This window comes from Cherax quadricarinatus, chromosome 78 (assembly GCF_038502225.1).
Source record: "Cherax quadricarinatus isolate ZL_2023a chromosome 78, ASM3850222v1, whole genome shotgun sequence".
NCBI classification, from domain to species: Eukaryota; Metazoa; Arthropoda; class Malacostraca; order Decapoda; family Parastacidae; genus Cherax; species Cherax quadricarinatus.
In genome coordinates, this window is record NC_091369.1 from 1,227,666 (window position 1) to 1,252,333 (window position 24,668).

At 39.1% G+C, this 24,668-nt stretch overlaps 2 protein-coding genes across 3 annotated transcripts in view; one reads left to right on the top strand and one right to left on the bottom strand.

Annotated features, from left to right (window-relative positions):
- TrpRS (Tryptophanyl-tRNA synthetase) overlaps positions 1–24,668 on the bottom strand; it is a 92,259-nt gene that overhangs the window by 37,561 nt on the left and 30,030 nt on the right. The window lies entirely within an intron of this gene.
- Positions 11,370–21,737, top strand: D1 (D1 chromosomal protein). 2 transcript variants are annotated; one of them, XM_053795253.2, is made up of 3 exons: positions 11,370–11,507; positions 13,184–13,385; positions 20,967–21,737. In XM_053795253.2, exons 2-3 carry the CDS (start codon positions 13,194–13,196, stop codon positions 21,039–21,041), a joined length of 267 nt encoding a protein of 88 aa, XP_053651228.1. In that variant the 5' UTR covers positions 11,370–11,507; positions 13,184–13,193; the 3' UTR covers positions 21,042–21,737. The 2 variants fall into 2 exon arrangements, with proteins under 2 accessions (XP_053651228.1, XP_053651229.1); XM_053795254.2 differs by lacking the exon at positions 11,370–11,507 and adding an exon at positions 11,673–11,817.

The following is a 24,668-nucleotide window of genomic DNA, read 5'->3' on the forward strand; positions in this document are numbered from 1 at the left end:
CTTTGTAAGTTTGCCCGAAATGATCTGCATAACCATAGACTTTCTACATACATACAAGTGTCACCTATGTCTGTATAAGCAGCGTATCATATGGAGCCTCAGTTCCTCCACATATCATATGGAGCCTCAGTTCCTCCAAATATCATATGGAGCCTCACCTCATCTACATGTCATATGGAGCCTCAGTTCCTCCAAATATCATATGGAGCCTCAGTTCCTCCAAATATCATATGGAGCCTCAGTTCCTCCAAATATCATATGGAGCCTCAGTTCCTCCAAATTCATATGGAGCCTCAGTTCCTCCAAATATCATATGGAGCCTCAGTTCCTCCAAATATCATATGGAGCCTCAGTTCCTCCAAATATCATATGGAGCCTCAGTTCCTCCAAATTCATATGGAGCCTCAGTTCCTCCAAATATCATATGGAGCCTCAGTTCCTCCAAATATCATATGGAGCCTCAGTTCCTCCAAATATCATATGGAGCTTCAGTTCCTCCAAATATCATATGGAGCCTCAATTCCTCCAAATATATGGAGCCTCAGTTCCTCCAAATATCATATGGAGCCTCAATTCCTCCAAATATCATATGGAGCCTCAGTTCCTCCAAATATCATATGGAGCCTCAGTTCCTCCAAATATCATATGGAGCCTCAGTTCCTCCAAATATCATATGGAGCCTCAGTTCCTCCAAATATCATATGGAGCCTCAGTTCCTCCAAATATCATATGGAGCCTCAGTTCCTCCAAATATCATATGGAGCCTCAATTCCTCCAAATATCATATGGAGCCTCAGTTCCTCCAAATATCATATGGAGCCTCAGTTCCTCCAAATATCATATTGAGCCTCAGTTCCCCCAAATATCATATGGAGCCTCAGTTCCTCCAAATATCATATTGAGCCTCAGTTCCCCCAAATATCATATTGAGCCTCAGTTCCCCCAAATATCATATGGAGCCTCAGTTCCTCCAAATATCATATGGAGCCTCAATTCCTCCAAATATCATATGGAGCCTCAGTTCCTCCAAATATCATATGGAGCCTCAGTTCCACCAAATATCATATGGAGCCTCAGTTCCTCCAAATATCATATGGAGCCTCAGTTCCTCCAAATATCATATGGAGCCTCAGTTCCTCCAAATATCATATGGAGCCTCAGTTCCTCCAAATATCATATGGAGCCTCAATTCCTCCAAATATATGGAGCCTCAGTTCCTCCAAATATCATATGGAGCCTCAGTTCCTCCAAATATCATATGGAGCCTCAGTTCCTCCAAATATCATATTGAGCCTCAGTTCCCCCAAATATCATAACATTAATGGTATACAAATCAAACAAGCTGATGAATTAGAAACATGGATTTTTCAGTAATACACACATATATATATATATATATATATATATATATATATATATATATATATATATATATATATATATATATATATATATATATATATATATATATATATATATATATATATATATATATATATATATATATATATATATATATATATATATATATATAATTACTGATGTTAACTTTGCTAAGTAAGTTTATTTAGGTACATATGCGTAAATTACCTAGGATAGCTATGGCTTCAAATATATGCCAACAGATTTGCGTCACTCGTGTGCCTTTTGGTGATACAGTTATATCTTTAGAGAACATTATTCCTAACAAGACTCGTGGCACTTCCGAAGAACTCGTAACAGACTATAGTTCATAACTGTGCAGACCTGAACTGTTACATCAATGTACAGACCGTTGTACTTATTATAATTATTATAATCAAAAAGAAGCGCTAAGCCACAAGGACTATACAGCAGACCGTTGTACTGAGAGCTGCTTTTATAGTGTTTGGTTGTAATGCTGAGAACAAAGATTGTTTTTATCATTTTACTCAGTCTTGCCTCGCGAAATATTTATAACATGATTGCAAACAAATCAGGGAATGGGTGGCGCTTGAACCCATGGTAAGTGAGTCCTAAAACTCACAGGCCAGTAGTGGGTTAACCACTAAGCCAATTGGATCTAATAATAGTGGTTAACCCACTGGCTTGTGAATTTTAGGACTCACTTGCCATGGGTTCAAGCCCCACCCGTTCCCTGATTTATTTTATGCAGTCCTCTAGACGCATGACCCAGGACCTGGGTTTAGGATCATAGTATAATAGCAATGTTGGGTTTCTTTTATTTTGCGGCATGATTGATGCTTTAGCTTTTTTGCCCCCTAGAGGACGTTGATGAAGGTAAGATATACATTAAAACTATCATTCCACAAGATCAACCTGAAGCCGAAATAGTTTCTCATGTACCTTGGTCGTTCTTATGTTACTGACTTCTTTAGACTGATTCAGTAGCCTTTACCGGTTTACGTGGGGCCAGCAGTAACAGCCTGGTTAATCAGACCCTGATCCACCACGAGCCTTGGTCTCAGACCGGGCCGCGGAGGCATTGACTCCCGAAACTCTCCAGGTATCCCATTAATGCTTCTGAGAATGCCTTCACGTTCCACCCATTTTTCCCCTCCCCCTCACCTAGAGAATATGCATGACTCCATGAGCAGTAATGCTCATGCCATCTGCAAAGGGGGGCGTAATAAGTTTTTAAGCCTCGTTGGTCACTGCCATCTTATTCCTTATCCTCATATCAGACATAAACAGAGATATACACCACAGCACCGTATCATCCTTTGCGGATGATACTAGGATCTGCATGAGGCTGTCATCTGCTGAGGACGCGGTTAACCTCCAAGAAGATATAAACAAAGTTTTCCAGTGGGCAACGGTAAACAATATGATGTTCAATGAGGACAAATTCCAACTACTCCGTTATGGAAAACTGGAGGAGATAATAACTAGAACAGAGTATACTACTGACTCCGGCCATACAATAGAGCGGAAAAATAATGTAAGGGACCTGGGAGTAGTAATGTCTGAGGATCTCACTTTCAAGGATCACAACAGTGCCACGATCGCACGTGCAAAGAAAATGATAGGATGGATAATGAGAACTTTCAAAACGAGAGATGCCAAGCCCATGATGATCCTTTTCAAATCGCTTCTAGTGGAATACTGCTGTACATAGTGGGAGTTCTGGCTAATACTGCCTAGTACATTAAATACTGCTGATCAGCACAATCCGTGACTCAGGCAAACGGTTGGTCAGTCAACGTGAACTGGTTACTCTACTGAGATAACATCTCCATACAAAGATCTAGAGAGTGTACAGAGATCCTTTACTGCACGTATAAGTTCTGTCAAGCACCTTAACTACTGGGAACGCTTGGAAGCACTTGACTTGTACTCGTTGGAACGCAGGAGGGAGAGATATATCATAATCTACACTTGGAAAATCTTGGAAGGAATGGTCCCAAATCTGCACACAGAAATCACTCCCTACGAAAGTAAAAGACTGGGCAGGCGATGCAAAATGCCGCCAATAAAAAGTAGGGGCGCCATTGGTACACTAAGAGAAAACACCATAAGTGTCCGGGGCCCAAAACTGTTCAACAGCCTCCCATCAAGCATTAGGGGAATTGCCAATAAACCCCTGGCTGCCTTCAAGAGAGAGCTGGACAGATACCTAAAGTCAGTGCCGGATCAGCCGGGCTGTGGCTCGTACGTCGGACTGCGTGCGGCCAGCAGTAACAGCCTAGTTGATCAGGCCCTGATCCATCGGGAGGCCTGGTCATGGACCGGGCCGCGGGGGCGTTGATCCCCGGAATAACCTCCAGGTAACCATCCCTCAGTGGCGTGTCATCGAATGGTTTCAAAACGAAGAAGCTACTGTGTATTAGCTGTATAGCCCTTGTGGCTTAGCGCTTCTTTTTTGATTATAATAATAATACTGTGTATTAGCAGATCACAAAACTCTAGCGGAGTTTCTTCGTGGCGTCGGCTGGAATATTCTTAACCATTAACATTAAAAACACTGAATGTCGTCATATGTAAACTGTGTTGTCAGTGTCTCCAAGTCATGTATTGTCACGTAATAACGGATTTAAAATAATTGTTCACATTATTTAAATAAAATGCGATTTTTTTCCCTATGACTTTTTCGTAGACAAAACTTTTTTTTCTGATTTTTTTTCCTGTGATTTTATTTCTGCTGCACTTGTCTAATTCATCCACCAGGCAATGCTCGACTCCCGTCCATCTATTCTAGTCTGTTTTTGGGACGCCTGAGATGCACTTCTGGCTGACTTCTGATATGCTTTAAAGAAAAGTGACAAACATGAAGCCGTCTAAGAATAGGTGAGAAAGCAGGCGCCATTATAAGAGAAGATATGAGCTCACTGGTGCATGACGCTGAAGAGGACCCATCACACCCAGACCTGAATTATGTAAAATTACTTTAGTTTCTTTAGTCAATGTATTGAGTAACAAGTATGCCTATGGCTGAAATAGCTAAGACAAGAGAAGTTTAACTTCTTGCGCTGTATAGAGCACCAGATGTCATCTAAAGTTAACGGTTAACGAGTAATATAGAAGAAAAAAGAAGTGGCGTCAAACGTTTACCTTATATTTATCACAATGTTTAGTAGTATATTGTTTAAGAACGCAATTCCAATGATCCTACCAAATATTCTTTTATTGTGAATTAGCTCAATACTTTTTCCCTGATTTTCCCGGACTACATATTAGGCAGGTCTAACTCAACGCCAACCATTCTCACTCGTATATTTATTTTGCCTATTAGTAAAGCTACTTGAGGTATTAACTTAAAAACTTAATAGTTTTCTTATAAACCACTTAACTTTTCTATGGTCGGTAGTTAAAATATTAGAGGCAGAGTAACGATACTTGGTAGTTATACTCATCTACAACTCTATTGCCTAACTCGTACTTTCCTACATCCTCTAACTAAATATATCCAACTAGCACCCAATGTTTCGATGTCTTTCTTGATTAGATATCCTCGCCACCAAATATATATTTTCATTGTTTATGCCTGTCTTCTACTTCCTCAAAGAAGGTTTCCTGACGTTGGTGAGGGGCTCTTGATCTAGGGAATTGGATCTGTGCTTCAGTTCCCTGAATTAAGCCTGAATACCTTCCACATTTCCCCCACAGGCGCTGCATAATCCTACGGGTTTAGCGCTCCCCTTGATTATAATAACTGTCTTCTGCTTCAACAACTGAATATCATTCATTCTACTCCTTTCAAAAAGAGTGTAAGACTTTCAATATATCCTCATAAAAAAATTCCCGAAGCAGGAGATTAATTTTGTCATCCTTCGATCTATGTACGTTTTACACTCCACTGTATTCCATTTTCAAATATTTCAAAATTTTCCATTTTAGACTAATTTACTCGGTCATTACATTTATAATGCCACCATAGTTTAATAGAACATCCAGTGTATCTTGTTATCTCAGGGTGTGTGCCAGGATTTCCTTTATGACATATCCGATTATAAGTAGAAACGTTATACTCTCACAGTTTTAGGCATTAATTCTTTCTCTCTTCATTGATGTTGAGTTCTTTGTTGCATTGTTTTAAGGTTGTGTAAAGCACATGGATAAAGAAACAATTTTAAATCCGAGAGCTTGAAGTAATAACATATTTTTCAGGATTAGAGTGAAATATACTGAATCATAAACGATGTTCGAGATAGGTTGACTTGATCCTAGCTGTCTCCTCACCTCAATTGTCCTGGCTGTCTCCCCTGTCGCCTCACATCTGATCCTGGCTATTTCCTCACCTCTCCTGATCCTGGTTGTCTCCTTACCCCTCCTGATCTCGGCTTTCTCCTCACCTCTCCTGACCCTGGCTGTCTCCTTACCTCTTGACCTTGGTTGTCTCCTCACCTCTACTGACCTCGGCTGTCTCATCTCTCCTGACCTTGGCTGTCTCTTGCCTCCACCTGACCTGCCGTCTGGCTTTCTTCCCTTTTTTTTTTTTCTCTCATCCACGGCGTGATTAGAGAATGGAATGTCATCTAATGTTTCCACGTCAAACTGTGAGTTAGTTGTGAAATGTTAACAAATGTACTTGGTCGATGCTTTAACAATCGATCTAGTATCGTTAGCAAAATAGCTCAAATGGTAATTGGGTTAGGAAAATCAGCTAAACTCATTAAGTCAAATGTCTCTGTGACTTGCCTGCTCAAGGCCCCCCGTTCCCCAATCTGAATCCCCGTGTGCAAATATAATTTACAAGTTACCAAAGATTGGCCACAGGAAACACCAGTCTTGTTCTTCTTCTTCTTCAGGATATGTGCAGTTTGCTTAGATGTTTTTTCTCCAGATGACAACACAAGTAGTAATGTGGAGTGATGAGTTGGTTCAGGGATGTTTGTTGTCACTGCAGTTGCTTGCGGCAGTAAACGTCCTTCTGCTCTTCTTGTCTCTAACAAGTGAAAATGCTATGTTATTGGTGGTATCTAGATATTGTCCAGTTTGTTGGAAGTGCGGAGGAATTGGATTATAGCTTTAGTTATAATGTCCTTTAAGTGTAATGTGAATTTTATACCTCTTGGAATGTTTTCAGTTGTGAAGGGGATGTTCATCGTGGCCAGGCCATATTTGCAGATAATTCTTGCACAGTCGTATCGAAAACAGTGGAAGAGAAAATGTATCTTTTCTGGTGGAACAGCAGTGAGTGCAGTTTTCATTTATATGTTCTGTACCTGTAGATGTGGGCTGCTAACTTTGTTTCCATACTTCCCAGCATTTTTAATAGTTCATAGTGTGTTGATAAGCATGACATTTTCCAGTTTTCAACGAAATTGTTTGTAATCATAGTTTTAAGAGTACCTTTGCGTGCTGTTATGTGGAGTTGGTAGCGAATGTTGTATTGTGCATTGCTTTACCAAGCTCATCACTATTTCGTTGTGTGTGACTCCGCAGTGTGCGGGTACCCACTGAACGGGTATGTTATAACCTTGAGAGTGGTGTTCATGTAGGAGGGTGAGGCAAGGAAATACACGTTCCCTGCAGGTTTTCGAGCGATATTTACCTTAGACTCTAAGGTAAATATCGCTTAGTATCCATGCTCTATTTTTTCGAATCTCTACAAATTGTATTATTGCCCTCTGTCAGTGTGTCGCTTAATACAGGGATCTGATGAATCTCATATACTTCAGAAATAAATACAAAAATGTTATTAGGTAGTTTTCAGCCCATTATTTTGAGACGGAAGCGAGAATTTCACAACGAAACCGTCACAGATGGTGTATTGTTGAGGATTTGTAATCTGTATGTATATGTCTTGTATCGAGGCGAAGGCTGTGCATTGTAGATGTAAAATTGGAAACTCGAGTTTCACTTGGTGCTGTTTTTGGATTGTCATTATCAAGGTGAGCTATTGAATTCGGAGTAATGTAGTTCCACGGGAAATAGGCTGAACTGCTGGTTAATTTTCACAGTTTTGAAAGATGTGTAGGTGGGAAGAGATATTATGTAGGACCCTTTTTATAAAGGGTTGTAGGTAGGGGGAAACATAAGGGTTCATAAAGATAATGACAGGATTTGCCTTGGAACGGTATAGATGAGTCTGATGTGTTGAAACGCGGAATGAGAGGTAGTTCACATACATGTCTCTTATTGTGGCTAAGCTTACGAGCGTTGTGTCTCTTTGAAAACCCATTAGAGGTGAGGGACGTAAGCCCCGCAAATAATTCACATGACATTGTTTTGTATTGTCTTCAATTTTGGGGGTCTGATGCTGCTGCTGATACATACGCTTGGCAGCAGTAGCCATTTTGGCTATGATGTATGTAGCGTAGAGTTGGAGAATGATTTTGTGATGCATTTTCCATAATGTACCAGTTTGGGCTTTGAGTATTGTAAACTTTGACCTTGTTGGAGGTGTGTGATGTGATCTTTTCAGATGAGGCGAATCAAGATATATTCCCAGGTATTTGTGTACCCTTTCATAATTCATACAGATCTCAGTAATAATTGTAGGTAGTTGCTGAATTCGTTTTTTTTGAAGACTTGAAGAAAGTTGCAGGTTTCATTCATGCATTCAGTTATTAGATGTTTTAGTGCGCTGTATAGTTGTTGTAGTGGACAATAAAGTGTTGTCAAAGTAATATCATAATCATAATTCGAGATGAGTAATGGATGTGTGTTTGGAGTGTCGCAAAGAAATATCATGAAGAAGGTCGGGTTTAGAATTGATTCTTGTGGTACACCAGGTTTATGTGGATGTGATGAGAGAAACTGTCTTGTATTATTATTATTATTATTATTATTATTATTATTATTATGAAAACTTTGGAGGTTCTGTCGGATCGTCACCTTGTTTAATCCGCTACTGCTAAAGAAAAATGCTCCCATTGTGGACTGCCTTAGTAAAACCAATTGAACCTAGAACTAACAATTTTTTATGGGCTTATAGTACACAATAGAATTCAAAATAGTAAAAAATCTGAATTCATATCTTTTTTATTTTATAATCATGTATTTATAGTTATATTTTGAGATTCTTCAGAATGCGGACAGATTAATCTTCAACTTTCTAATAGTAGTCAACAAAGAAAGAAAAAAGACCTCCATAGTGCTCTGTCTGATGTTTTCTCGTATTATCCTTCAGAGACGATACTTGAATTAGCATAACTCAAAATAAGCATGGCATCCGTCGTCTACGACGTCAAACCTTCAAGCCAGTGTAACCACGATCTTAAAGTCAGTTTTATTTAAACCATTCCTGATGTTAACATGAGGGAGCCTCCTCGAACCACCTCAAACTTTCTACATTGATCCATCATAATTAGAAGAAAATTAGGATTGCTGTTGGAGTGTGTTGGTGCCGATTTGTCAGATTGTATTTAAAAAAAAACGCAGTATTTTTTTGTTTTTTTTTTTGCGTAAAATAAATGGAATATGCCTCTTCTAAACTGATTCAGCCTATAAAAAAGAGAGATACCTAGTGGACTGAGTCTTTGTGGGTACAAATTTGCTAATTTATTAACATGGTTAATGAACCTGGATTTTTGGAGGTCTGGTAGGCTTCCAACTTTTAATGCTGGTGTTTTTTTTTTTCCTTAAAGGGAGCTTTGTATAGATTCTGGGTTTTGATCTTGCCAGTTTATTAAAAAAAAATGCCTCTTATGGCCAGCGCCCCAGCGGCTTGGTCCATGACCAGGCTTCCCGGTGGATCAGGGCTTGATCAACCAGGCTGTTACTGCTGGCCGCACACAAAACCGACGTATGAACCACAGCCCGGCTGGTCAGGTACTGACTGACTTTAGGTGTCTCTTGAAGACAACCAGGAGTCTATTGGTAATCCCACTTATGTATGCAGGAAGGCAATTGAACAGTCATGGGCCCCTGACACTTATTGTGTTGTCTCTTAGTGTACTCGTGGTGCCTCTGGCCCCTGATTTTCATTGGGGGGATGTTGCACCGCCTGCCGAGTCTTTTGCTTTCGTAGGGAGTGATTTCCGTGTGCAGATTTGGGATTAATCCCTTTAGGATTTTCCAAGTGTATTTTATGATGCATCTTTCTTGCCTGCGTTCCAGGCTGTGGGTCCCAAATTGTTATTTGATTGAAAATTGGAGAATTGAAATGTTGACTTTCATTCGATAATTTGTCAATGCCTCATCCAATCGGCTTCAAACTTTAAACTCCGACTACTTAAAAATGTAACTTCTGAGCGGCCTCCGACTTAAAGTGCTGGTGTATTTTGAGATATTGACCCCTCAAGGAAGGTTCCTTGACGCTGGTGAGGGGCTCAAGATCTAGGGAATTGGATCTGTGCTCCAGTTCCCTGAATTAAGCCTGAATACCTTCCATATCCCGCCACAGGCGCTGTATAATCTTATGGGTTTAGCGCTTCCCCTTGATTATAATAATAATAATAATAATAATAATAATTATTATTATTATAATCAAAAAGAAGCGCTAAGCCACAAGGGCTATACAGCATATAATAATAATAATAATAATAATAATAAGAAGAAGAAGAAGAAGAAGAAGAAGAATAACAATTGAGATACTGACATCTGTGACCTAACTAGAAATCGCTAGTGTATCTTGGTGAATCTGAGTGAAAGGTTTGTCTGTCTTCAAGCAGGCACTGACCAGTCTGGCTGTGGCTCGTACGTTGGATTGCATGCAGTCAGCAGTAACAGCCTTGTTGATCAGGCTTTGATCCACCATGAGGCCTGGTCACCGACCGGGCCGCGGGGGCGTTGACCCCCGAAACTCTCTCCAGGTAAACTCCAGGTTATGGGTTGTGATACTTTCATATCCTTATTGATGAAATTAGGATATTAATTTTCACGCGATAACTTGTTACTAGCTCTTCTGAGTGTTGGTTTCAGGGCAGGAGGCAGGAGGCCAGGTCTGTGACTGGGCCGCGGGGGCGCTGACCCCGGAAATTGCCTACAGGTAATCACGTAGAAATCTTCAGCGCTGGTTTTTAACATCATTAGAAACTTATGTTGCACTCTGTATTATTTTTTTTGCCTTCAGTGAGGTATTGGGAGCTGGACTTTTGGGATACGGGCATATTTTTCGGGATTACGCAGCAACCAAAAAGTTTCTAACAAAAAAAAATATAGTTTTTTAAACTTTTCCAGTATTGATTTTACCTTAACGATTAAAAACTGCTCAATAAGTGATCATAATAATGAACATATGTAAACAAACTAACAGAATATATGAATTTTCACCATAATTTGAAAATACATCATTGACGCCATTGCTGCACCATGGAGCCCTATTGCAAGATGGCAGAACACACCTCTGTTCATAGCCTTACTATATCCCGTGTTTAGTGCAAGGAATGCATCTATTGCAATTTTTAGGTTAGTTTAAAAGTGGGTAACCGTTGGCTTGAAATATCTGCGGGGTGTCGTCAAGCCAGCCGATCTAGCACACCATTGATTAATATTAACCAGAGAATAATATTGACCTTGCTAAAGTAAGCCATTTTGCTCTTATGTTAAGGGATAATAGATGAAGTAAATAAATTAAAATATTTAAAAAAAAATATCGTATATTTTGCATGGAAAAAAAAGTGATAAATACCACGAAAATCGTGGAAATATATCTGTGGAGTGTCGTAGAGAAGACTTCGGTTTTTCCCTGGATTAAACGGAATAATTTATTTCTCGTCATATAACACGTACTAAAATGTAACAAAAATATACAAAAATACCCTAGTGTATATTCTATTTTTTAGATATAATTTAGAGTCTTGGAAATACGAAATATATCCATAATAAATTTTTTCCCGACCTCCTACCCTGACGCCGAAAATATCCATCAAATAACTTCAGCCTTCACCAATTATTTATTTTACAGCTAGAGACCTCCCCAACCGGCCAAAAACCATTTTAATAATATATTAGGAGCATTAAGCTACTTTTTAAAAATAACACGAGGTCATTTGAGAAAGGGAGTTATGGTGTAAATAATAAGAGAAAATATTTTGAAGCTGGGCTCGCTGGGTGATGCCGCCCGCCAGGACCCGCGCGCGGCAAGCTTGCCTCCACAGCCCCACTAGACGCCTTACCACCAAGTTAACTCCACTCACTGCGTGAGTAAATCTCCATTTTTCCCCCTATAACACTGCTAATTTCGCCTTGTAATTATTTCCCCATGTAGTCCCGATGTTAATGCATGTGTGCGAGGTGGTTACGGTGGTCGGGCGTTGGTGTTTGAGGGGGAATTTAAGGGAAGATTGAAGAGTAGTGTCAGCCGGGGTGGAGGTAACACAGCCGGTGATGGCGGCTGTATCACGACGCTTCTTCCCTCGCGCGCCAACATCGAATCTCCCGCCAAAGTATCCGACGTTTTAGCGCGCAGTACAAGAAGTTACTTTAAACATTCTCTTCTAAATCATTAAAGTGAGCGCGGGCGTGGATTTTTTGCGTTTTGAATTTTCAATTTCTTGGCGTACGTTTAGAAAATGGCGCCGAGAAGTGATCGTCATGGGTGGAAGTGCTTATCGCTATTTTTATGAGTCCTTGGGTTACTTCGATCATGTAAATTGTAAACTTTGTTATGGAAAAAATGTATTGTCTTTAATCTGATGTATTCCAGTTTTCGTTACGCTTCTAAAAGTCAGTCTAGTTCCGAGATATTTATGCATTGTCTTACTAGTACAGGAAACTTAGAAGCACTAAACCTGTATGGGTCATTGAGCACTTTTCTTACAGGTAGGTCTACATAATCCTACGGGTTTAGTGCTCCCCCTTGATTATAATAATCTTACAAGTAGGGATTTAACACTCGTTCGTAAAATGGCTCAGATTTAACTGAATATTCTTTCGTTAAATTGTTTTTGCGGGTCTGAAACTGGTGATAGTGCCAGGGAATGGGAGAAGGGTGCCATTAATAAAGAGTATATAAATTCCTTGCATGAAGGCCCTTCGCTGGTCTTCAGTTACCCCTTAAAGGGTTGCAACTTCATAACTCAAATTACTAGGGATTGAGAGCCAGAACTAAGCACTTCAGTAGGCCTATGGTCCCACTCTTGCCGCTTTTGATTAAAAGCATTTGCTTTAGACGCTACTTGTTCTTGAAGATTCCCATTACAGGACATTATTATAATCAAGGGGGAAGCGCTAAACCCGGAGGATTATATAGGCCCTTTGTTTACATATAAAATATAAAAAAATAGGGCCGAATGTATCAGTGTCTGTAGGTTAATGTAGACGAGTAAGACCCATGTGCAACACTTTCATATCTTGGCCAGTGTTGTCTACCTCTAACTTGTCAACATTGTATATCATTTGTGATAGGCTTATGTAGTCTGGGAGGCACTGATGCTGTTCAGCATTTTTTTTTTATACCTTAATGGGTGTGGTGCTTGTTTTCAAATGTATCATATTGCTGTGTAGTGCACTTAAGTAAGTTTAAAAATTTTCATATTCATTATTGATTTTGAAAGGTAATGTTTTGATATAACCTAGAATGTATGTACCTAGAATTGTCACTGTGAGACCTGTAACTGTTTTATATACTGAGCTACATACAGCATAAAAAAAATAATTCATTTTATTATATAGCAATATTGATATCCAGTTTCTGCTGATCTGAAACTAGTAATATACATGTCTTCTGTAGACTAAAGTTTGTTTGGGTACAGTTACACTACCATTATAATATCTCGAGATAAAATGTTTGGTCTTTTGAAGATATTTAAATTGTTTGCAAGTGCATGCATACCATATAGTGTGTACAATAATTTTTACATAATTAAAATTTCAGAATATAAACAATGGCAGAAGACACTCCAGTAGACAGTCCCAAGCGCAAGCGTGGACGTCCCCCAAAGCCAGAAAGTGAGAAGGTTGTTGCTACTAAACGCAAATCCACTGAAGCTGATGGTGCTAGCACTCCAAAGAGAGGCAGAGGTCGCCCAAAGGGTAGCAAAAACAAAGGGAAGAAGGGTGCCACAGGAAAAGGCTCGGTATGATTTTGACTTTCTGAACTAGTATCTTAATTATACAAAAGTACATTTGAGGCTATACAAAATCTAAGTAGGATGTTCAATATACATAGTTTATGGTTGCACAACACAACAAAAATTGAACTCATTTTTTTATAGGTAATTTTTATTGAAAATTGTCTTGTGCCTTAGGGACCAAAGATGTACATACAAACTTTTTTTTTCATGTAAATAAATATCCTGGCTAAGGATAAAGATGTTCTTTAAGATTTCTAGAATTTTGTTTGCTCAAATTAAAATAGCTGATATTCTTAAAATGTTAATTAAAATTTGATTACTTTAGCTACATTCTTAACTGCTTGCTTGTCAGGGTGATGACTCATTTTTTGGCTACAGGAGTAGTTACGCTCATGGCATCCATTTTTCGGTGCTTACTGTCACTTTAAGAACTGTTAGCTCTTCTTTTTAACCCCTTGTGTTCCCTTCTACCAGTTTGGAGAAAATATTTTCTGGTATTGACCCCCCCACCCCTTTATAATGTTATGCATCCCCCAATTTGTAATGGTATTCTGGCACTGCTTCCTCCATTATGGTATTAAGTGTTTTGAATGAGTTGGTGCTAGCAAGTTTTTTTTTTAATTGGAAATCTCGTCTTTCTCCCCCCCCCCCAGTTAAGTGGTATGCCAAAAAGAACCATATCTGACATTCAGCTCCCTGCTGTGATAGCTTCTTTTTCTACATTTTCATCCTTAATTCTGCTAGTTCTTAATTATATTTGACAAAGCAGGTAGGTTGGCATTGATAACTATTACCTCTGTATTATAGTCCTTGCTCCAGTTTGCACTTTTAATATTTTCCAAGCCTTTTATATGATTTTCTAAAACTGCACACTTGTCATTAGAGACTGTTGAGTGATCAGCCCATCCGTAAGATGCAAAGTCTTGCTGCAGTTTCTTTCCTAATGCCTTTATTTTAATGTGCATGAGGGGTTCCTCTGTCTTCATCTGATTGTACCTGTGAAACCCTTAATTTTCCTTGCTATTATTTATTTAATCCACACCCATCATCCTAGATACTAAATATATTTTACCAAAGTAATACACTCCTGGTTCATATTTTCAACATTTTTTTTTCTTTCCTGCTGCTCTTCCCTTCCATTGTGTTGGGGGAAATTGGTTACTTCCTTTTGGCCACTTAAATGGACAAGTGATACAAATGCTTTGTGGTTGTTAGATCACTGATTTTATAAGCTGGTTCTCTTCCAGATCTATCATACTTGTGCCTTCAGAGGCATAAGTTGTACACCATTCTTTATACAATCTTGTGCCTGGTTTATGCTACTCTGTGTATAGCCAAATGTTTTTACGTCACATTTGATTTGATGTTACCAGCTACCTCATCTCTACACCTGACCTGTCTTGGCTTGCTTTTCTTTCCTCTCACTCCCCAAATTGTGGGTTACCTGTGAATTTTCACTTGTGGTTTTGACTTGTTCTAGATAAGTTTGCAATGAATGAGGGAGGCTGAATAAAAAAAATATGAATGTACTGCATACAGACATAGCCCCACTCCACAAAGGGGGCAGTAAAGCAACAGCAAAGAACTACAGACCGATAGCACTAACATCCCATATCATAAAAATCTTTGAAAGGGTCCTAAGAAGCAAGATCACCACCCATCTAGAAACCCATCAGTTACACAACCCAGGGCAACATGGGTTTAGAACAGGTCGCTCCTGTCTGTCTCAACTATTGGATCACTACGACAAGGTCCTAGATGCACTAGAAGACGAAAAGAATGCAGATGTAATATATACAGACTTTGCAAAAGCCTTCGACAAGTGTGACCATGGCGTAATAGCGCACAAAATGCGTGCTAAAGGAATAACAGGAAAAGTCGGTCGATGGATCTATAATTTCCTCACTAACAGAACACAGTAGTTGTCAACAGAGTAAAGTCCAAGGCAGCTACGGTGAAAAGCTCTGTTCCACAAGGCACAGTACTCGCTCCCATCTTGTTCCTCCTCATATCCGACATAGACAAGGATGTCAGCCACAGCACTGTGTCTTCCTTTGCAGATGACACCTGAATCTGCATGACAGTGTCTTCCATTGCAGACACTGCAAGGCTCCAGGTGGACATCACCCAAATCTTTCAGTGGGCTGCAGAAAACAATATGAAGTTCAATGATGAGAAATTTCAACTACTCAGATATGGTAAACACGAGAAATTAAATCTTCTTCAGAGTACAAAACAAATTCTGGCCACAAAATAGAGCGAAACACCAACGTCAAAGACCTGGGAGTGATCATGTCGGAGGATCTCACTTTCAAGGACCATAACATTGTATCAATCGCATCTGCTAGAAAAATGACAGGATGGATAATGGGAACCTTCAAAACTAGGGAGGCCAAGCCCATGATGACTCTTCAGGTCACTTGTTCTATCTAGGCTGGAATATTGCTGCACACTAACAGCACCTTTCAAGGCAGGTGAAATTGCTGACCTAGGAAATGTACAGAGAACCTTCACGGCGCGCATAACGGAGATAAAACACCTCAATTACTGGGAGCGCTTGAGGTTCCTAAACCTGTATTCCCTGGAATGCAGGCGGGAGAGATACATGATTATATACACCTGGAAAATCCTAGAGGGACTAGTACTGAACTTGCACACGAAAAATCATTCACTACGAAAGCAAAAGACTTGGCAGACGATGCAACATCCCCCCAACGAAAAGCGGGGGTGTCACTAGCACGTTAAGAGACCATACAATAAGTCAGGGGCCCCGAGACTCTTCACCTTCCTCCCAGCATACATAAGGGGGATTACCAACAGACCCCTGGCAGTCTTCAAGCTGGCACTGGACAAGCACCTCAAGTCGGTTCCTGACCAGCCGGGCTGTGGCTCGTACGTTGGCTTGCGTGCAGCCAGCAGTAACAGCCTGGTTGATCAGGCTCTGATCCACCAGGAGGCCTGGTCACAGACCGGGCTGCAGGGGCGTTGACCCCCGGAACTCTCCAGGTAAACTCCAGTGGCTAAATGCTATGGGTAAGTGGCTTCAACTGCAGGTTCAAGCCCCCACCTGTGGTATTGTTTATTCAGCAATGTGCAAATGGTACAAAACATTTACATCACTGCATCTTGAAGGCATTTAATAAGATTGATAATAAAATCTAACTACTAGACAAATGGAGATAATGAGCATTTGGCACTGTGAAAAGTAACAAATAATTGCTTAGTCTGGTGGGACATTAAAGATTGTGTAAATTTTAAGAGTAAAATTAGACATTGGCATTAATCCCCATCTCCTTTTTTACAACTTACCACATCACTGTTCTATCTTATTTTTTTATAAACTAACCATAACTTGTCCTCAATAATTCTACCTCACTTTAAGAAATACTCAATTGCCCAATTTTATTCTAAAATCCCTATTATTGCCCAATTTTGCTTTAAACTATATTGACCAAACTTATTGTAAACTTCTTTTATTGACCATTTTTATTCTATACTTTTTTAAACTAGTATTTTCAACTACAACTTTTATATTATCATGTCTACCATCTTACTAGCATTTTTATTTTTATTTTTTATTATTCTTTTGCTACCTTAACTTGTGTATTTTATCCTGTCAATTTAAATCTAGTTATACTCTTAATTCTTGTCAACAAGATTAAACTCGGTTGTACTATAGCTCATTCTAGCTCAATACATAGTCAATACCAAATTCACTATTAGACCATAGTGCAATTACTAGTGAGAGACTGGTGCTATTTTTAATTTGTATTTTTATATTAGATTAAACCTAGTTGTACTATAGCTCATTCTAGCTCAAAACAGACTCCATAAAAGTCATTATATTAGACCTTAGTGCAATTACAAGGGAGAGTCTTGTTCTATTTTTAATTTGTATTTTTATATTACTAGTTTATACCTAGTTGTACTTTAGCTCATTCCAGCACAACACAGACAACATCAACTTCATTATGTGTACTAGTGACTATACTCTATATGACCAAAATACTCTAGCTATATACTTGTCCAAACTTCCCACCACTACAGATATCAGTACTAGAACAACACACAACTCAGGATATAAATAACCATAATTTAAACCTAGAAGATGATTGATCACGTTGACCCTGATCTAAACCTCCATAATCTGACACCCAATCAAAACCTATTGGAAAGTAACTGCCTTTATTACACAGCATCACAAGCCAGCACTATTCTAAACAATGCTAAAAGTCTATCAGTACTTAACTACAACATCAGGTCCTTAAGCAAACACTATGATGACCTCCTGGCACTCCTTGAATCACTAAAGACACCCTTCTCCTGCATTATTCTTACCGAGACCTGGCTTAAGCAGGACACAATAGATATCTACCCTCTACCAGGATACACAGCAATTCACAACTGCAGACCAAACCAAGTTGGGGGTGGTATTGCAATCTATTACTCTAACCAATTATCTTGTATTAGCACCACTTGCTTTAGTGATGAATATGGGGAATACATTTTTGCTAATTTTACTGTAAAAAAACTTAAGACACCTATAACAATCGGTGCCATTTACGGGATACCTCACACAAACATCCCAAATTTCAGTGAGAAATTAGTCACTAATAACAAACAGACAAATAAGCACCACCTTCTCTTAGCTGGAGACTTCAACATCAACCTTGGCATACTAGATGATCCGCCTGTAACTGATTTCATCAACAATATGAACAAACTTCTCGTACCAACTATAACTAAACCAACTAGGCTTACTGAGACAAGTGCAACCATAATAGACCACATATGGACCAATATACTAGCCCCCCTTAAATCAGGGATAATCACAGATAGCACTACAGACCACTACCCTACCTTCCTCCTGACAAACATTAGTAAACCACTTGAATACAACAAAGTCTCATTTAGACTCCATGACGAGGCCTCAATAAGGAAGTTCACAGCTGACCTAGAGACTGTTGACTGGCCTACAGAATTCTCCAAGGCCAATGGTATTGATGACTGGACAGACATTTTTCTTAACAAATTACTTAGACTATACAACAAACATTGTCCTATAAAAGCGAAACAGATCACAAACAAACGGCTTGGTTGCCCATGGCTAACCAGCACCATTCTGAAATCCATTGACAAGAAACACCAATATGAAAAGCAATATAGACAGGGCTTAATACACAAAGATATTCTTAAACACTTCATCAGTTCTCACCAAAGTAATAAAGAAAGCCAAGCAACTATACTACTCCAGTAGATTCACAGACACTAGAGGAGATATAAAAAAGACCTGGAAAACACACACTCAGATTCTAGGGACCCACAAACTGAAAAAAAAACCAAGAATATTGTCCTAACTAAACATAATGAAACACCACTACATCCCACTGACACAGCTACCAAGATAAATGACTTCTTCTCAACCATAGGATCTAATCTCGCCAATAAAATCCCACATACCAATGCCCATGCCAGGGACTACCTAGATGGGCATTTCCCAAATTCCTTCTATCTTGCACCAACTGAGCCCACGGAAGTCACCGAGATTATAAAGTCACTTAAAAATAACTCGGGGGGGGGGGGGGGGGGGGGGGAATCTGTCGCGTGTCCCACCATGACTGTACAAGCGAGCGGCCCATGTCCTTTCGCATGCTATTTCGTTACTTTTTAACAAGTCACTAGAAACTAGCACCTTCCCGAAACTACCCAAGATGGCAAGGGTTACACCAATACATAAAGGTGGTGACCCTACAGACTTAAACAACTATAGGCCAATATCAAACTTACCATTGCTATTCAAAATCTTTGAGAAACTCGTGCACAGGAGACTATATTCATTTATAACGGCACAAAACATCCTCAACCCCTGCCAATTTGGATTCGGGAAAAATAAAAGCACTAATGATGCAATCATAAAAATGCTAGATCTGCTTTACACAGCATTGGAAAATAAGGAATATCCACTAGGAATTTTTATTGATCTAAGAAAAGCTATTGACACATTAGACCACGGCATCCTACTCCACAAACTTGACCATTACTGTATAAGAGGCCATGCGCTTGCTTATTTCAAATCTCACCTTACTAATAGGTATCAGTATGTCGCCATTAAAGACACAGCATCAACAACACGGCCACTTGATACTGGAGTTCCGCAGGGAAGTGTCCTTGGTCCCCTGCTCTTCCTTATATACATCAATGATCTTCCAAACGTATCCCAACACCTGAAACCCATTCTCTTTGCTGACGACACGACTTATGTCATCTCTCACCCTAATCTTGCCACCCTCAACACCATTGTTAACGAGGAGCTGATCAAAATATCGACTTGGATGACAGCCAATAAACTTACGCTTAACACTGACAAAACCTACTATATTATGTTTGGTAGCAGAGCAGGAGATGCACAAATTAACATTAAAATCGACAACACACTAATTACCAGACATAATGAGGGCAAATTCCTAGGCCTATACCTTGACAACAACCTGAATTTCAGCACCCATATCCAACACACAACCAAAAAAGTATCCAAAACGGTTGGGATCCTCTCCAAGATACGATACTACGTGCCACAAAATGCCCTTCTCACACTATACCACTCGCTTATTTATCCATACCTCACCTATGCTATTTGTGCTTGGGGATCAACTGCAGCAACACACCTAAAGCCAATAATAACCCAACAAAAAGCCACAGTAAGAATCACTAAATCCCATCCCTGGCAACACACCCCCCCCCCCCCCCCCCACTCTTCATAGATCTAAACTTACTCCCTGTTCAGTACATCCACACTTACTACTGTGCAGTCTACATCTACAGGACCTTAAACTCCAATATCAACCTTGACCTAAAATGCTTTCTTGATAGTTGACAACCCACAGGCATAACACCAGACACAAACATCTCTACGACATTCCCCATGTCCGACTAAACCTTTACAAAAATTCAATGTATGTCAAAGGCCCTAAGATCTGGAACACCCTACCTGAGAACTCTAGAACTGCACACACATTCATCACCTTCAAAACTACCATTAGAAAACATCTCATCTCCCTGATACACCCCGTCAACTAACTACACGGATACCACCTGGTGGTTCACACCCATTTGACCATAAACAGAAATATTAATCTCAATCTTAAAATAATGAATCCTGTGATACTCCAATACTGAAACTGTACTGTGCCAAAACAAAAGCATTCACATTGCTAAACTCAAACTAGTATTTAGTCACTTAGCCATAATACCAACTTGCCTCATATTTTGTAATATTTTAAAATTAAGAATTAAACTAAAGTCTGCCCGAAATGCCTAGCCATGCTAGGTGTTCTAGTGGTACACTCTGTAATCATTATTTTACTACATGTAAACCACACAATAACCAAATTCTGTAAACTCAGCATTGTAATCCTTATAGAGAATAAACTATGAATAATATAGGGATATGGAGGGGAAGGGGACATCATTGGAACTTTCTTCATACAATATTTCAGAATAGCTACTGCTAATCCAAAGAAAGTGGTAAATGTGATGAGTAAATAGTGCCTGGGTGGACAGAGTAGTCATTGAAATATTTTACAGGGAAAGCGTGGGCGTCCTGCAAAGAATGCTGCCAAGGAAGATGCCTCTGAAGAATCTGCTGAAGAAGCAGAGTAAATATTTTAGTGAAATTAAAGGCCACCATCACACCCCTACATTGGCTGCCTTTAAAATACGGATTTAAACCTTATCCATCATAGGATACATTTGATATACTGTACAATCTGCCTGCAGTGCATGGTAACTGGAATAATTTTTCCAGTGGTCATATATAAGTGTTAGAGCAGCTCATGTATTCCCTAGTAGTATTTCATGTGCTTCAGTAATGCCTAAATGTCTTTGTACTTCCAAATAGCTTAAAAGTACCTATTTTTCTATATTTACATCAGTAAAGGCTTCTTGAGTAGGAATTAGTTAAGGAACAGCAGGGGTATGGTGGATAAGGTCTTGTAATTGATTCTTTTTATAAGTGTCTGTGTGGTGTTAAAGTACAGTAGTTTGTTTGAATTTTAATACCATTTTCTCTTCAGAGTACAAAATGGGTCATTAAAAATATTTTAAGTTTGAGAGTATTTTAAAGTTTTGGCATTGCGATCCTGTGGGAAATGAGATCTGATGAAATGTCCCTATATCACTTAATGCATTCATTCTTTGAATAGATCAGAATGCTCATAAAGGTTACTTATATATCTTTGAGGTAAAGGTTCATTTAGGGACCAATTGTGCCCAATTTATTAGATTTTTAAATTATTGCAGGGTAATAATTATCCTGTTATTCATATGTGAAAATAAAACTTTAGTTCTAAAAGAAAAGTTAATATCCTCGCATCTTTGTCTTGTGACAATTTGCATTTTAACTTTCACCGTCATGTAGATTGCAGTTATTGACGCCACTTTGAGCTCGACTCCCTCAAGATTGAGCTGTGAGCAGTAAATTTTGGCCTAGGCAGGATAGAATGTCTGCATAGTGAATGTGCAACTGCCCCATGCAGTGCAAGATGAGAAAAGTTTAAAATAGTGACTTTCCTGAAGACTGGTAAGGCCCCCCTTTTCCTACTCTAGGTCAGTTTTATGGGATTTTACTAGTCTAATTCAATTTATTGGGATGCCATGACCAATAATTCCTGCTTATATTTTATCAGAAATGGGGTAAATCTTCGATTTTTTTTTTTTATTTTTTTATTCAGACTGGAGGGCAAGTGTAATATAGGAGAGGTAATGAGGAAATGTTGGTTTAGTTGCTGGACATTGACACTCTCTCTGACTATTTCAACTACCCAATAAAGTGATTGGAAATTTGTAATTTGGCTGATTTCACAGTTCAGAATATTCAAATTTCTAAATAGGGTCCTGAATAAACAATGCAGGCATTCCTGGCACTAAAATAACATTTTACTGTTAAGCCATATTGTAATGTATAAATATTCATGCACACAGACCCACCAGCTGATGTGTATTGGATGTGTGATGTGATTTGTTTACTCTTGAACATCGGGAAAAATAAATATTTCTTCTACTTTGAGCTCGGTTTCAAGCTATTTTCGCTAAAACCAATCAAAATCATCTCTATTTCTGTAATATATCTTCCATTCTATCAAACGAGACCAAGAAACTGCGAATGCAACTGTAAAAACCATAGGAAAATGCACCATGAACTCACTCTTAATCCAAAAAGTAGCATTTTTTTTCCTCGTTATGCACTGTGCTGCAGGATTTACATGTGGTGTACACTTACCACATAGATGCACTCTCATATCAAGGCCCAAATTTACCACTCACAGCTTATGAGTGAGCTGAGCTCGTGATGTACTACGCTTGGACCCTGGCTTCAAAGCCGTAGAACTGAGATGGACCCTCAAAGGGTTAAAAAAAAAAAAAAAAAAAAAAAAAGTTTGATCTCTGACAAGATGTTAGTCTGGGCCTACAGACATTGATACAATGTTATCTTTTTGTATCCTTGCAGTTGCCTGGATGTTTACATTTTCTGCTTTCTCACTCCAGTATGTTAATAGGCAGTGTGCTGATTGGGACTATGCCCCAAAATACCCTCCCCACATAGATTATGCATCTCCAGAGTACATGTTCAGGAATTTTCAGTAATTTGAATGCTTTTCTGATTCAGGGCTGTAAATGATCTGCCCTGAAAAAGAACAGTCAACATTAAATAGTACTTGAGGGCATCATTATTTTCCCTGTTTGGAAACTTCAGTATCCACCCATCATTTTCCTGGCTACTGACATTTGCCTTGTTTAAAAGATAGGTCAATTAACATTACACCCAGGACTTAATGTTCCTTTTTCAGCTAATTTTTATTTTCCCATATCTAAGCAGTTGGACCTTGTCACTAATGCTATTCATTGCTTGCTGGAAGACTTGTTTGCTTATCTTACAATTATTCCATGTCTTGCAGTGACTTTCATGGTTATTTTGGTATGTGTAAGTGATAAAACTTTCCCCCCATGTCTGATAGGATACAGTAAAGGCTCCAGGAATGTCCCTTGGGGTACTGAGATTTTTTTTTTTATCAGAAAGCTAAATACCCACTTTCTTTCACCATTATACATACCCCTCATTGTTGTGCATTTGTCCAATGCTCTTGCTAAATCGGTGTATACTATGGTTTTTCTTCAATGCTAATACTGTTATAATGGTTCAGTATTTGTGACTACTGTAATTCCAAGCTAATTTGAGTTGTGTAAGCTGTTCTATTCCATAGAATTTGTAATTTGGCATCTTACCTTTAGACTAAAGTGTAATGTCAGTGCTTGACTGCCTTTTTTATGCAAAGAGCTGTCTTTACTTTTTAGAGCCTCTGTAATTTTACCTACAGTAGATCCAAGTTTTCTCCAAAGGATACTAAATACTCATGCTAATAGCATTTTTCACTGAATTGGTAATTTCACTAATCTTGTCCAGATGCTGCATGAATGGGCGTTCAGAATTTTTCAGATTACACCACATTTTTATACAATCTGTGTAGCCTTCAGTGGTGGTGAAAATTTTCATTCAGAATGATTTAGTAGATTGCTAAACTTAATACAGTGGACCCCCGGTTAACGATTTTAATCCGTGCAAGAGGGCTCATCGTTATGCGAAATAATCGTTATGCGAATGAATTTTCCCCATAAGAAATAATGGAAATAAAATTAATCCGTGCAAGACGCCCAAAAGTATGAAAAAAATTTTTTTTTACCACATGAAATGTTAATTTTAATACACACACTGAAAAAGGCATGCACAATTAAATGACACTTACTTTTATTGAAGATCTGGTGATGATTGATGGGATGGGAGGAGGGGAGAGTGTGTGTTAGTGTTTAGAAGGGGAATCCCCTTCCATTAGGACTTGAGGTAGTAAGTCCTTTTCTGGGGTTACTTCCCTTCTTCTTTTAATGCCACTAGGGCCAGCTTCAGAGTCACTGGACTTCTTTCGCACAAGATATCTGTCCATAGTGGCCTGTACCTCTCGTTCCTTTATGACTTGCCTAAAGTGTTTCACAACATTGTCAGTGTAATAATCACCAGCACGGCTTGCAATAGCTGTGTGAGGGTGATTTTCATCCATGAAGGTTTGCACTTCAAGCCACTTAGCACAGATTTCCTTTATCTTTGTAGTAGGCAACTTCTTCAATTTCTCTCTCCCCTCCTCTGAACCAGTTTCCTCAGGTCTGGCCTCTTGCTCTTGAAGTTGATCTATCAGCTCATCAGTGGTTAGTTCTTCATTGTCCTCCTCCACCAACTCT

Excerpts from the sequence above, each read along its gene's own strand:
- D1 (XM_053795253.2), top strand. The coding sequence starts at position 13,194 with ATGGCAGAAGACACTCCAGTAGACAGTCCCAAGCGCAAGCGTGGACGT. Across the intron at positions 13,386-20,966 it reads GTGCCACAGGAAAAGGCTCG|GGAAAGCGTGGGCGTCCTGC; the intron begins GTATGATTTTGA and ends AATATTTTACAG.